General features: G+C 35.2%; 2 protein-coding genes across 2 annotated transcripts; one reads left to right on the top strand and one right to left on the bottom strand.

The window, feature by feature from the left end:
* Nucleotides 1-4,767: 4,767 nt before the first annotated feature.
* LOC123693724 (ionotropic receptor 75a-like) lies at nt 4,768-10,259 on the top strand. Its single transcript, XM_045638921.1, has 10 exons — nt 4,768-4,849; nt 5,331-5,491; nt 5,596-5,898; nt 6,123-6,238; nt 6,485-6,652; nt 6,937-7,166; nt 7,471-7,679; nt 7,942-8,064; nt 8,370-8,518; nt 10,022-10,259. The coding sequence occupies exons 1-10, from the start codon at nt 4,768-4,770 to the stop codon at nt 10,257-10,259; spliced, it is 1,779 nt and encodes a 592-aa protein (XP_045494877.1).
* Nucleotides 10,260-11,374: 1,115 nt separating this feature from the next.
* On the bottom strand, nt 11,375-15,258 carry LOC123693744 (neuronal acetylcholine receptor subunit beta-3-like). The gene is made up of 6 exons (XM_045638947.1): nt 15,191-15,258; nt 14,813-15,003; nt 14,229-14,543; nt 13,639-13,892; nt 12,859-13,066; nt 11,375-11,601 (listed from the first exon to the last, which is right to left on the bottom strand). The coding sequence occupies exons 1-6, from the start codon at nt 15,234-15,236 to the stop codon at nt 11,491-11,493; spliced, it is 1,125 nt and encodes a 374-aa protein (XP_045494903.1). The 5' UTR covers nt 15,237-15,258; the 3' UTR covers nt 11,375-11,490.
* Between the last annotated feature and the right edge of the window lie 242 nt (nt 15,259-15,500).

Below are 15,500 nucleotides of genomic sequence, written 5' to 3'. Positions count from 1 at the left end.
GTTTTACCAATAAAAATGGCAAATTCATTTTCAAAATACTGGCAACATACGTTGAAGTTTTGTATTCCTTCATATATGTAAAATTATTATTCGTATTAAAGAAATAAATCAGCCAAATAATCTACAGAGAACCTGTGAAACGATGTTTTATCTTTTTTTTTGTTTTCGGGAACAAATTTTACAGCGTTTTATTATCACAAGACGGCATTTTTTTACTAAAATTGCAAACCCTTTTTGACGTATTGCATGACACTATATGCGCTATAGCACTGGTGCAGCGACGTATTTGTTTTTGATTTCGTATTTTCTTTGACAAGGGCGACGGGCGGTTGTCATGCTCCATCTGTACTTTATTTTGTAATCTAAGATTTTTGTATTATATTCATTTTGTGATATTTATGTCTCCTCTAAACGATACTAAAATTCTGAGTGCTGATTCCAAAGGTATGTAACAGTTAGTGATAGTAGGTGTAAGCAATGCGCTATGCGACTTGCGAGCAAAGAGTAAAGCTTGCGAGTGATCACAAATGCCTCGAAGTTTAGACAATAAATGATGTTGAGAAAGAGTTTTTTGTTTTATTTTAACACGCTTATAAATATTCATCCATCTTGGACCTCTGGGATATCTCTCTAAAAGCCCTAAGTTTCACGCCGTAAATTTTCTAATGGAAAGTGTATTTTTGAGTTTCTGAAACTTATAGTCGAGCCAATTTAATAGGCAACATTTGACGTCTATCAATTTTATCTACGAAGAGAGGTAACCTGCTTAAAAACATCGATTAAAGTGAATTAATCGATACGGATTTGAAACATTTGTCAATCGAATTTATTAATTTATGATGATTTTTATTCACAAGTAATCAATGCATTCGATTCTAGATGTCAGATTTCGATTTTTAGAGTAACGTCTCTAGTATTTAAAAAGAAAAAAGGTTTATTGACACAAAATTGTAGCGACGTCAGTTCTTCAATTCAGAAATATGTTATTCATGTTCATTTGAGAAAGTTTGCGTTGTTTTTATAATATTATGTATGTATCTGTCGTGGTCATATCGTAGATTTGATCATTTCATGATATGAGTGGCCATTTCACGAAATGGTCGCATATCGTGAAATGGCCAACATAGTTTGATCAGATCGTTAAATCGTCAACGTTTCACGATTTGGTCATCCAGATTTGGCCAGATCGTATAAAATATGAAGAGTCCATAAAATATTAAAAAATTTCAGGATAACTATATTCTAAAAACTTGTTTAATGTCATTTAAGTTAGTGCCGCGGCAGCGGCCGGCGAATGCCAGAAGCGAATAGTTTTTGCAATAGAAAACAGTTAGGTTAGGTTAGGTTAGACTTTGATAAACAACGCACGAGCCGAGCGAGCAAAGCGAGCGTGCCGCGGCAGCGGCCGGCGAGTGCCAGAAGCGGATCGCTTTTTAAAAAACAAACAATTATAATAATATAGTAGTAGTTTCTTAAATTATTTTATTTAAGTCGCATTTTTTCTTAAATACATATAAGATATCCAAATTTTCCATAGTACTCGTACCTCTTCGTCGTAAATTCTTTGCTATGACTTTCTTCATAATATTGTTATCAAACGAATTATGAAGTTTTTAACTGCGAATAATTTAATTTTTGTCAGCGGCCGCCATCTTATCACATAAACACAGATCTTGCAGCGCCTCTACCAACGATTAATGTAACTATTTTACGATATGATCAAATAATTTTGATCATTTCATGAAAAAACCGTGCGTTAATTGGCCATATCGTGAAACGATTTCTTATCATTGATCTGCCCAAACCACATCATGATGTGGCCAAACTAAATTGGCCATTTCACGATATGCGACCATTTCGTGAAATGGCCACTCATATCATGAAATGATCAAATCTACGATATGACCACGACATATCTACCAATGATCAATTATTATAGTTAACACTTTTTTTAAGGGACAAGTTACCGTACTTAATATTACCTCTCTTATACAAAACTCGCGCTTCCTTCTAAGATCAAAGTCAAAATTTTAATGTAGATAAAGAATGTATTATCTATGTAAGCTAATTATCAACACCAAAAATTATGATTCACCTACTTTATCTGCGTTTATTAATAATGACACTAATAACGTAATAATTTGTAGGTTTTATTATTATTTTCCTTGAAGTCGCGTGTCGCGTTGTTTGAGCAGTAAGTAATTTGATCGTCTATCCGATTAGGTATAATGCGTGCAATGCAGTTTGATACTATTAACTATTGTAGTACTAATCATTACCATCGATGTCTGTTCTGATTTGAAGCATTTTTTATTAACCTTAGCAGGTTAATAAAATTAATTAATTTTTTAGTTGTACCTATATAAATCCTATCCTATCCTAGTTACTAATAGGTACTTATTATAAATGCGAAAGTTTGTGAGGATGTGTGTGTGTTTGTAACTCTTTCACGCAAATTCTACTGAACCGATTACAATGAAATTTAGCACACATATAGGGAGTAACTTGGATTAACACATAGGATATGTTTTATCCCAGAAATCCCACGGGAACGGGAACTATGCGGGTTTTCCTTTGAAAACGCGGGCGGAAATCTAGTCTTTTATAATCAAGAAAAGTGTCATTTTAATACTGAAAGTATGCTTAACATCTATCCCAACTCTTTGAGTTAAAGACCCGATCCCAACTACATTTTAATTTTATGGCAGATTTGTAGGTAGTTACGACTTGGAAAATAAATCCATAATTTTCATCAATCGACACAAAATATTATCAGTTTAATTTATGTCGAACTATAAACCAATTTGTTATCACGGATTAGCAACAAAATTGCAAATTGCCTTTATTAGCAATCTCTAAAAGGGTTCCAAGTGACTCGATAGTGTCAGTGGACTCATGGAACAGATGGTAGGTACCTATACCTACCTGATTAACTGGATAAGGTTATTCATATGAATAAATGAAAATATCTACATACACATATTATATTATTAAAATATTCTATATTCATTGAAATTAAATTATGGATTATATCGGTGCAATTCACAGGAGAAAATATTGTAATTTATGCAATTTTTATATTCACGTGACCTTAGTAGAAAGTTAGAGCTGCCCTTTATTGTATCGTCACATAAATAGCGAGACTCAGTCTAAGGTGATATTTCTCCAGCGCTAAATATGAAGATTTTGGTTGATTATGCAATCCATACCAATATTATAAACTAGATTTCCGCCCGCGGCTTCGCCCGCGTTTGCAAAGGAAAACCCGCATAGTTCCCGTTCCCGTGGATTTTCCGGAATAAAAACTATCCTATGTGTTAATCCAAGTTACCCTCTATATGTGTGCTAAATTTCATTGTAATCGGTTCAGTAGTTTTTACGTGAAAGAGTAACAAACATCCATACATCCATACAAACTTTCGCATTTATAATATTAGTAGGATGTGAAAGTAACTCTGTCTGTCTGTCTGTTACTCAATCACGCCTAAACTACTGAACCAATTTTCATTAAATTTTGTAAGGAGATATTTTGATACCCGAGAAAGGACACAGGCTACTCTTTATCCCGGGAAAATGACGCAATCCCGGAAATCCCACGGGAACGGGAACTATGCGGCTTTTTCTTGGACTGCGCGGGCGAAGCCGCGGGTGGAAACCTAGTGTTTTATAAGGGAAGAATGAAGAATAGATGTTATCAAATATTGACAACTCTTCAAATTATCTATACGATTCAAGAGGCAGTATCTTATGTGGATTATAGTTATCTTTAAAAAAAGCATTTGTTTTAACAGAACTAAAAGATTTCTTAGAAAGTCGGTGTAAATTCACCGACTATCAGTATCAAATAATCAATTGTAATGATTAGTTGACAATAGCATTAACTCAATTGCAACGAAAGCTATTATAATCGATTAGACTTTAGAGTTTAGACGATCAAGTTACCTATCTAGGTACAACTCAAATATTCATTTCTTACCACTTTTCCGCCCGCGGCTTCACCCGCTTTCTCTTAAACCTAATAAATTGTATACTAAAACCTTCCTCTTAAATTACGCTATCTTTTAAAAAAACCGAATCAAAATCTGTTGAGTAGTTTTAAAGATTTAAGCATACATAGGATAGGGACAGAGGAAGACTTTGTATTATACTATGTAGTGATTTCACAGAACACTATGAAACTTCGAAAGTAAATTTTTAATAAAACAAATTATGAAATTAGTTTCATAATTTCTAATCGCTGATAAAGTGAATTATAATATTATGGATTTATATCTGAAAGATAAACTGATACAGAGATTCTAATATTATCTGTGACCTTGGAAGAATAGCATTGATTTAAGTTTATATTTCTTTAAAACATGTTTTATATTTCAAGCATCATTTCAGGCGAAATTGTTTGCAAGTCCTCTTCAAACAATTTATAATGTCATGTTACTTGAGAAAAACCACTAGATTTTGTCTCCATTCATGAAACTCTTATCTATGTATGTAATTATTAATAAAATATTCAATAAATAGGAAATGCCTTATGTATTAACCCGGATAAAAGTATGCAAAGTGTTGAAGCGCCATCTGCCGACTCTATGTGAGAATCTACGCCCATATGAATTCATTGCATTTGAATGTAACTCAAACCGACATTGTATACCATGCGATTTAATTTTCAACTAATTATATTGGAAATAGAATTATGGGTAATTCGACGACTGGGTCAATTTATGCAGTGAAAACTAGTCATTCGATGTAACTGCTGGCTGATTGGGACTTATGGATTGGCTTAATTTTATACTGACGTATTTTGCGTCTAAAAACCTGTCGCTAATTACGGCATTTCTGTGCTGGACTCCAGGTATACAGGAAAAAAGATAAGAATATATTTTAAAATAGTATTAATATAAAATTATAAAATAAATAACACTGATATTTGTTTAATTGTTGTTGTGGCGAATACGGGAAAACCCTGTCTCACACGACTTCAGTGATCTATTCTATTATTTAGTTAAATGAATTCAATTGTTTTTTTGAAGTTCAAATAAGTAAATGCCCAATATTTGTTTTTTTTTTAACTTGCACATTTTTTTAAATGGTACCTAGTGTTTTCTACAATCCTATATATTACATATTAGCTAAGTTTTAATGGTAAGGATTTGAAAATTAGATACTGTTTGCTGAATGATTTAATTATGCTTTTATTCAAACGAATTCTGTTAATGACAAAGATGTTACCAGTGGCCCATCATCAACCAAACTATTACTTATAAATTATGAAATCGAAAGCAATAAATACTTTGAACTGCTCTTGCATCAATATGCATTATAATAATTTTCAGAAAATGTGACCAAATTTGTGTCGCTCGCGGGCTCGATGGAGATAAGAATCAGAATCTACAATGACTTCCAGAATCTACCAGAATTACCTGCATACCGTGATTACCGCGAAGGCATAGTCTTAGGTATTGGATGCGATGGAGCGGAAAATGTTCTTAATGAAGTAAGACAAGAAAAACCTATAATGGAAATGCTTTTCACATGCTAAAATGGCTTCAGTATTATAAATAATTAATTACATTTGATACAAATTGCAAGAATTTTTAGGCATCAGCAAGTCGTGCGTTCAACCACCGTCACTCCTGGCTTCTCCTTCATGATGCTCCACAAAATATGTCTTATTTAGAAGATATTCTTAGAGATACTGTTATGCTTCCTGATTCTGATGTTGTGGTTGCTTTTGAAGACACAATGTTTGACGTGTACAGAGTGAAGATTGGCGAACCTCTAACTACTTTGAATCTTGATATGGATGAAAGCAGAGATATGGTGGCACTGCAAGCGAAACTTCCTTCAGCCGTGTCGAGGAGAAAGGATTTGCATAACTTGTATTTGAAAGCAGCTACTATTGTTAGTTTCTTTTGTTTATGTTAGTTTTACCAAATATTTAGCCTTGTGCCTGATTTTTAGAAGAATAGAATAGAATAGAATTAAAATTTATTCACAATAAAAATAAATACATAAAAAAATACACAAGAAAAATAACAGTTTACTACGAACAGCTTTTTTTATCGTTTTGTCTAAAACAATAATTATTTATTCTTGTCTCTTATCATCATTTTGTTATTCCTCAGGTAAGTCAGCCGCAGTACTTCAAGGGCTGGTCGGATCTGACAAACCGACAAATTGATACATTTCCAAAGCTTACGTATCCGCTGCTTATGATTTTAGCTGAGGATCTACATTTTCGGTAATATTATCTTTATTTATATATCAGTTTGTTTATTATTAAGATTATTATATTTATTTCATTAGAATATTTAAAAATAATATTTTCAAATTCTTAAATTTTTCTTTCAAGTTTCATTACCTATAGGCTTATGGCTTATGTACCCAAATGAAATAATGTTTTGAGTTGTATAATTGAATCAATAGTGGACAGCTTTTTAACCTTAGATAATATTTGAATTTAACCATCTTCCTTGCGACTGAAAAGCTACAACCTGAAGCAAATAGACTTTTACGGCGAGGAAATAAACGGGTCCTTCAACGGGCTGGCGGGGATCCTGCAGCGACAAGAGGTGGAGGTGGGAGTCACCTCCATGTTCATGAGGAAGGACCGCTGGCGAGTGCTGCACTACTGCTCCGAGACTGTTGAGCTGGTGTGAGGCATCATGTTATTTATTATAGCTGGAATAGTTATAAGTTTATTAAGCTGAAAATTTTGCAGACTTCAATAATTATATACCATTAATATTTTCTTTAGCTTTTGGTAAGTTCTGATGTTGAATACTAACATTTACTTTAAAATTAACATTAACATTAACGTTAACATTAACATTAACGTTAACATTAACGTTAACATTTACATTAACGTTAACATTGACATTAACGTTAACATTAACATTAACATTAACAATAACATTAACGTTAACATTAACATTGCAGCGGCGCCTTCATATTCCGGCAGCCCTCCCAGTCAGCGGTATCGAACGTGTTCCTGCTGCCGTTCAGCGCGGGCGTGTGGGCGGCGGCTGGTGCTGTGTTCCTGGGAGCTGGCGTGCTGCTCGCGGCACTCGGCTTCGTGGCACGGAGGAGCGCACTTGGTGACGAGACCGCAAGGCGGCTGAACCTCAAGGAGGCGTTTACTTTTGCGATCGGGGCTGTTTGTCAACAAGGTATAGGATATAAACGAATAAGGTTTTTTTAGGTAAACAGCAAACTCATTTACATGATACTCGACGACATGATAATTTAACAAAATAAATGTTCCTTTCTCCAACTTTTAGTAGGATTCAATAAAATTCAACATTTCGTTTAAACATCGCTAGCTAGTTTTTGGATTTTAGTGCGGATATAAGTAGTTAATATGGCATGAGTAATAAATTATTGTAGATGATACATTAAATAAGTATAGAAGGTAGTAAAACTTATGAATCAACTATCATTTAATTAATGTTATGTTCCTACTTTTGTTCCCAGGTTCCGACCTATCACCACAGATTCTATCAGCGCGCATCCTCATGCTGTTCACGTTGCTCTCTTCTCTCTTCGCCTTCACATCATACTCCGCGAAGATTGTCTCCATTCTCCAAGCACCAAGCAACGCCATACAAACAATAGATGATCTGACTCACTCGCCTATGGGCATGGGAGTTCAAGAGACTACGTATAAGAAAGTTTATTTTGCGGTTAGTGTCTTTTTTTATCTTTTCATTTTTCATAGACAAACAGCTTGATTTTAGCTTTATAATATACTAATAATTAACTACAAAATTACGAGTACATTAGAGTTACTATTGGTAGGTATTTTCTGGATTATTCACCCCATAATCGTTTCATCTAACCAGCTTCAGTATTTAACTTGATGTAAGGTATGAGCTTAGTGGAAAATTGTTTTTATTTTCTACATTAAAAAAAACTATTTGAATTTTTTATTTGCTAATGTCACAGGAGAGCACAGACCCAGCGACCCAGCGACTGTACCGTCGCAAGCTGCAGCCGCTCGGAGATGGCGCCTACTTGAGCGTCGTGGACGGTATAGAGCGCGTCCGACGAGGTTTATTTGCCTTTCAGGTTGTGTCAGAAGTCTATCAAATTTTCGATCTTTATCGGTATCAATTTCGGTGTATTCACTTATGTATTCACTATTCAAGGAACTCTGATGAATATGAGTAAAATTTTGAGTTTCATAAAACGATTCCACAGACAGAGTTGACTTTAACTTAGCTGCTTATCTAACTAAAATTAAGTAACTGAAGATTTTTCAGTTATAAAATTGGTTCGAAATTCGAACATACCTTTAAAAAAATGTCCAAGTTAATTTAAAGGTTTTAAAAGCAACCGGTTTAATATCTACTTTTAATTGAATTGAAATTTAGGTAGAGCAAAGTTCTGGCTACGACGTGATCAGCAGAACGTACACGGAGCGAGAGAAGTGCGGCCTCAAGGAAATCCAGGCTTTTAAACTACCAATGGTAGCCGTCCCCATCCGAAGACATTCTGGATATCGGGATTTATTTGCGGCCAGGTATATCTTAGTCTCTATAATTTTTTATTTTATAATTCACAGTGTAATTTTTCTTTCAGAAACTCTGATTTAGATACGGGTACGAATTTAAAAACTAGGTATATTCTAGGAGGTAGCAACGTTGACAAGTGAGCATTTTAGTATAGTTGGTTCTTTGATATGCTGTTCCTCTTGCTATTTCGGTTACAGTCCGGGCTGTCTGGCTGGCCGCAGTGGTTGCGTTTATTAGTGCGCATCTTATCTGCACAGGAAAATATCCTTAATTTAAAGTCATTTTTTAACGCGTAATTTTTAATCTTTTGCCTTTAGATAGATCCATTAGACATACATTTTTTATTGCAAGGCGTTTTTTTCGTTGTTAAATAGGTGCCAGACGCAATTTTTATTTCAAAATAATTAAAATATCATCGAAATAAGTGAAATTACATCAACATGAGTCCCAGTGAAGGATAAGTAATCACTGGGTTACTTATACTATATATAATATTCATTTTACTATTTACAGTTTTTTTGCAACAATCTACCATATCCTCCTTTTGTCCCAACGAACCTCAAATAGGACGTTAATGTAAACTTGATAAAAACCAAATATCATCAAGAAATTAAAGACATTTTAACGGATTTTAAACGCGATTTATTCATTGTATTATTTTCCCAAGTCTTTAATTTCAAAATGTATAATACTCGCGTAAAATCAAACACTAGAAAATACAAATATCATCAAATTCATATTTATACCCAAAAGTGTAATAAATATGAAACCATCTATTAAAAATATTAGTTTACTAATTATTCAATATAAGTATTAAAAAAGGATAATATAATATAAATAATAAAGTTATTACTTACCTTTTAAGCGGACTCATGTTGATGTAATTTCACTTATTTCGATGACATTTTAGTTATTTTGAAATAAAAATTGCGTATGGCACCTATTTTACAACGAAAAAAACGTCTTGCAATAAAAAAATTATGTCTGATGGATCTATCTAAAGGCAAAAGATTAAAAATTACGCGTTAAAAAATGACTTTAAATTAAGGATATTTTCCTGTGCAGATAAGATGCGCACTAATAAACGCAACCACTGCGGCCAGCCAGACAGCCCGGACTCTAACCGAAATAGCAAGAGAAACAGTATATCAAAAACCCAACTATACTAAAATGACTTTTTTTTAAACGTTGCTAGCTCCCGTACTAGTACTTAAGCCAGCAATAAAAGTAAAATTTATATTTGTAAAATTAAAAAAAATGGTAAAAAAGCTATTAAAATCGAGTGAATTCATAAAAAAATATGTTGTTTTTTAAATTGGTTTATAAAAGATAAAACCTAAAAGTTCTCCTTCAGTTCAATTCAATTTCAACTTGAGTAACGTAAAGCAAATAATAATATACTCGCTATATCTTTTGGCGTTGCTTATGGGCGCTATAATAGTATCAATGATAGTACCATCAGTGCGTGCGCTCATTGCCTCCACTCCCATAAAACTAACTTTATAATACAGACTTCGCTGGCTCCGGGAGACGGGTCTCATGGACCGCATTCGCCGCACATGGCTAGCGCGGCGGGCGCGCTGCGACGCGGGCGGCGGCGGCTTCGTCAGCGTGGGGCTCGCCGACGTGCTGCCCGCGCTCGCCGCGCTACTCGCCGGCGCGCTGCTGGCCGTGACGCTGCTGCTGCTCGAGCTGGCTATAGCATGGACCCGGCACGGCACAGCTCGCTGCGTGCCGTGCAGTAACTAACAGCCCGCGGCGCCTGGCTGGCTAGCGATCGTTCGAAGCTGTGTAGTACGAAAATTGTAGTCATTGATATTTGATGTATTAATAAATAGATGGATTCGTCTTTATTGTGTATTATTTTATCTAGTTTTATAAATATTGATTATAATATGCTGTTGATCTAACTTTATAAATTAATCACGACTCGACAAAAAAATTTTCGTTCTTTGTCCTAAAGTTTATACATACTATTATTTTCCAGTTAGTTATGCACAAAAACGAAAAGAAAATACTTTTTTTCGGTATAAAGTTTGCTTTTGTGATACTTAAAAAAAAAATTTCCGAAGTTATCGGAAGCAAAGGTTAAAGCTGGGGTTTTTGTTGGTCCGCAAATAAGACAGATTTTCACCGATGAAAATTTTCCAACGTTGCTGAATCGTACTCAAAAAGCAAGTTGGAACAGTTATAAAGCAGTAGTTTCTGGATTTTTAGGAAATAATAAAGCTGAAAACTACGAAAAGTTGGTTGAGGATATGCTTACAAATTTGAAGGCCATGGGCTGCAGGATGTCATTAAAAGTACATATGCTGCATGCTCATTTGGATAAATTTAAAAACAATATAGGAGCCTATTCCGAAGAGTAAGGAGAACGATTCCATCAGGACATCATGAATTTTGAACAACGCTATCAAGGCGACTATATTTGGGGTTTATTGAGAGAAAGTAGCTATGAACATAAAAGAAAAAGTAAAAGTGTGCACTTTTAAGTTATTTTCCACTTTTCTGTAAGCTAATTTGATAGTAAAACTTAATAAAAATAATAAACATATAATTATTTCAATAGTTTTATTTTCAATCACAAAAATTTAAATCCGAGATTTTTAAAAATTTCGTTCAATCAGTCTTCTAAGCACAAAAGCAAAGTTTTTCATGCCATATATTTTTTTTCCGTCTAATTACGACCTAAATACCGAAATTTAATGCTTTGCAATTAAAGTCAAATTTCATGGTGACCCGTTGTTATTGACGTATAAATAAAAAAATTGCCTTGTAAGATAAAATCTCTACATTCCCATACCCTGGCCACATTTTCCAAATTCTAATAAGAAACTTTGGTATTGAGGAAATAAAACAAAACGTATTTTACTAAGTACTTATATTTACACGCACACTCACATTCACACAATCGAATTGTTACAAAATATTCACTCTACACAACTTATCTAGTAAAGTCTTGATAAGTCTGACTGAGGAGTTAGAGGTAAATACAGAGTGCAATGAAGACAATGAACAGTATCAACGCCAGCAACACGTAGTCGAGGAGCTGAGCTGCTGCCGCCCACGCGCTGCATTCTACTGCAGAACCCTGAAAAATAAGATGTTAAGATGATACATTGAAATAAATCTAGCATATTGCTTAATAATTTTCATTTTTGCTATAAAAGTATATTGCATTTCTTGTGCATTATATAATGAAGTAATCATTGGCAATGCCAACTTACATTACAAAAATAAACGGTTTATCATGTTCTTAGTAGGTATATATGTAACTTAAATTAATGCCTCTCGCTTTTATCGATGTTGTAACTATGTAGATTTTACCTTCAAAAAAAATTACGCATGTTTTCGCAACACATCCTTTCTAACTAACTGGTTAGAAAGGTGGTAAATGTTAAAAACATTTACTGGTGGTAAATGTTAAAAATAGTTTGGAAAATCCAAAAGTGCACGCCTCATAATCTCATCCTTTACAATAAAATTGATTATTTATAAAGAGTACACTATAAATATAAAAAATAAATAAAATAAAACAGTTGGAAAAGTAAAGAAAGCGGTACCGTAATAATTGAGCTATTTTTCTTGTGGCCCCACCTAGATGTGAAACTGCACAGGTTTAAGGGACTGACTACCAACTTATTTTTTTAAACCTTGGCTTATAGTTTAAAGAATCGAGTTTATAATGGTGAATTTTGAGTACACTATAAATATAAAAAAAATAAAAAATAAAATAAAGAATATATATAGATATACTAAAATTATGGAGAACAGTCGATATTTTTTTTTGTTTATTTAATAAAAATTAAACCACATCGAATCAGACCCTGAAAAATGAAAGGGTTCTATTCCTGAGCATACTCAAGCGTAAGAGAAAAAAAAAGACTCGATTAGTAAAGTATTTCGGTCGCTATCGTGTTAACAAGAAAATCCTCCGCACATACAGACACACGGACGTCCAAGACAGAACTTTTTTAAACTGTTTTTTAACTAGTTTAAATAACAAAAAGGACATCAAAAATATTATGAATGTTAAAAATAGTGTTTTTTCTTAATATGTGTGTGTACTGTGTATGTATTATCTTACAAGTGCAATGTATGATACATAAAGACATTTTAAGTTTGAAAAATCAGATGTTTTGCGCGAAGTGACAGTAGTACCCACCTCAACGCTTCGCTTATGAGGCGTGCAATATGTATTGACGTTTCAAAAGTGCTTCTCGAAGAAGTCTAATTGAATAAATAAATGTTTGAGTTAATGTTTGAGTTTGAGTTTAACTTTTAAAATAGGTAGTTCTAACTTCTAATTCAACTTACTTTCATGAATTATAATATCAAAAGCTCTCACCTCCGGAGGCGAAAGCTTCACAACCGCGGACACAGTAGTAACCACGGACCGCAGCAGATGTGGCGGCGGGCGCGCGCAGTTCGCCACGCGCAGCACGAGCGCGCCGCACGCCGCCGCCGCCGCGCTCGCGCCGCTCACAACGCACATGAGGGACATGGCGAGCGGTGCGCTGGAAGCTACGGGGATGCGGACTAGCGCGGATATCAACCTGGAATATCAATCAGTTTAATGCTACATCCATACTAATATTATAAATGTGAAAGTAACTCTGTCTGTCTGTCTGTCTGTTACTCAATCACGCCTTAACTACTGAACCAATTTGCATGAAATTTGGTATAGAGATATTTTGATACCCGAGAAAGGACATAGGCTACTTTTTACCCCGGGAAATAGGATAGGTTTTATCCCGGAAATCCCACGGGAACGAGAACTATGCGGGTTTTTCTTTGACTGCGCGGGCGAAGCTGCGGGTGAAAAGCTAATTTCGAATATGAAAGAATAATGTAGATTTATTTCAGTATCCAGTATTCATACTCAATTTTTAATGCATTTTTGATCAGAGGTTAGTTGGGAGAGTTTTTGGCATTAAATACGTATACGTGCTACTTGTACTAAAGTAATATCTTCTCAATATGCTTGAGGAGCATGACTTAATTTTATTTCGGTTCAGTATAATACATTTTTAAATAGGATGCAGACTTGCAACAAGCACACAAAAACAAAACGCCGTTCTTCAAACAGCACTTCATTAAATATTACCTATCAACCTTCTTAACTCACCACAAGGAAGCAATCCCCGCAGCAGCCGCACACAACGGCGGCCGGCTCGCGGGGGGCAGCATGGCCGCCGCCACGAGCAGCACCGCAGCGGTCACCATGACGGTACCGACCGCCAGCGCGTGTGCTGCCGCGCGTCGCCGCAGCGTCACCGACCACTGCACGACGACCTGCTCGCCGCCCACACCGGTCCACTTCGACAACATGCCGCGAAGTTTCAACAGCTCCCAAGAACCAGATTCGAATACTGTTGCGTGCTGAAAATCCATTTATTTAATCTTAGCAGCGTATTTTAGGTGTTTGAAATTGAGAGGCTTTTATCAATAATTCTATAAATTTATTTATATTATGTAAATAGTTTCAGTTTAAAAAATTCGTACAAAATATAGATGTATACTTAACATAATTTAAAAAGGCAATAAAGAAAGTGAATGAAAGAGGATACTTCTAGGAGAAAGCTTTTAACCCATAGCATCATCCAATAAATACGCAGTAAAAATCTGCCCAAGATATTGTTGAATATCGACATAGAATTAACATGTTACACAAAAAAATACACATGGTAAAAAAGTAAAACCTGAAAGTCTACTCACCTCAAATTCACTAATAGTGATATTCATTTCATCAGACGAATGTGATCGCGAACCAAACGTGAACACAGCCTGTTGCTGATCTTTTGGCCACTCCAGGAGTTGCAGGTCGATCGGGGCCTTGATGTCCAGATGGGCCAGCCAAGAAATCCTGCCATTACTGGACAGCATGGCTCGTAAGCCCGTGTCCATTTCTGGTCCTAGTGTAGCGGTGCTGAGTATGGTGATGTCTGGCACCCAGAGACGGTCGGCTGTTGTTAAGGCGGTGTCGCAACCCCAGTCTGAGGCGTTCCATGATACGCGCTTGTCTTCCCAGCTCTGAAGATATTTTCAAGCTTATTTTAACAACTAGGTACATTATTCTTAACTTTTGGCCTGACTTCACATGCCTACCCAACAGTGAAATAAGATTAAAATCGGTCCAGTAGTTTCTGCAGCGCTTTCACACAAACTATAAATAGATCTTCATTATTTACAGTTTATTATTTTTTTCCATTTCCTCCCATTTATGTAAATTTTCTTCTCCAAAATGCTAATATCAGTGCCTTTAATTTTATTTTATAGATAATACATTAATTATTACTTACTAGCTGTAAATCCGCAAGTAGCCGCAATGTGGCACTACTGTCGTAGATGGAGGCGTGTCGCACGTTCAACGCTGCTTGCACATGCACAGGAGTAGACGGCAATATCTCTCGGTCGTACTCCGCCAGCAATGTATCCAGCTGTGTGGAGAACGACGTCATATTGTTGCAGGTGCATGCTGCAGGTCTGCATCCTGATAGAATATAATAAACCCACAAGAACACTTTGTTAATAGAAATTAAAATCGCTACGGAAGCTATATTCCGTGAAAACTTGTACAACACTGTCCTTAAAATAGGTCAAAAGTTTAGCTTAAATTCTTACAGAATTGACAATACTTCAAGTGTATTTTGCACAAAAAAATAACAGCAATAAATTACCAAATAATATGAGAAGAGATAAAAGCACGAGCTGCCTGGCCGCCATTCTGCGAGGACTAAAACAACGGTTATTCTTATCACTAATGTTCTCAACATGTACCTCTATGTGACTAGTCTGTAGGTACCAATTATTATTTAAATGACTTAGTAATTCCGTGATTGAAATTTTACCTAAAGATTTAGCCAACCAATACTACTAGACCTATAATTGTTTAATTTAATGCAGAAACTGGTTTACAGAAAAAAGGAGAGCAATTATTGTGAGTACGATCTCTCACGTCTCTACAAAGCAAAGAGTGCTTCTATAACT

This window comes from Colias croceus, chromosome 8, assembly GCF_905220415.1.
Source record: "Colias croceus chromosome 8, ilColCroc2.1".
NCBI lineage: Eukaryota > Metazoa > Arthropoda > Insecta > Lepidoptera > Pieridae > Colias > Colias croceus.
This window is presented reverse-complemented; position numbering and strand designations above follow the sequence as displayed.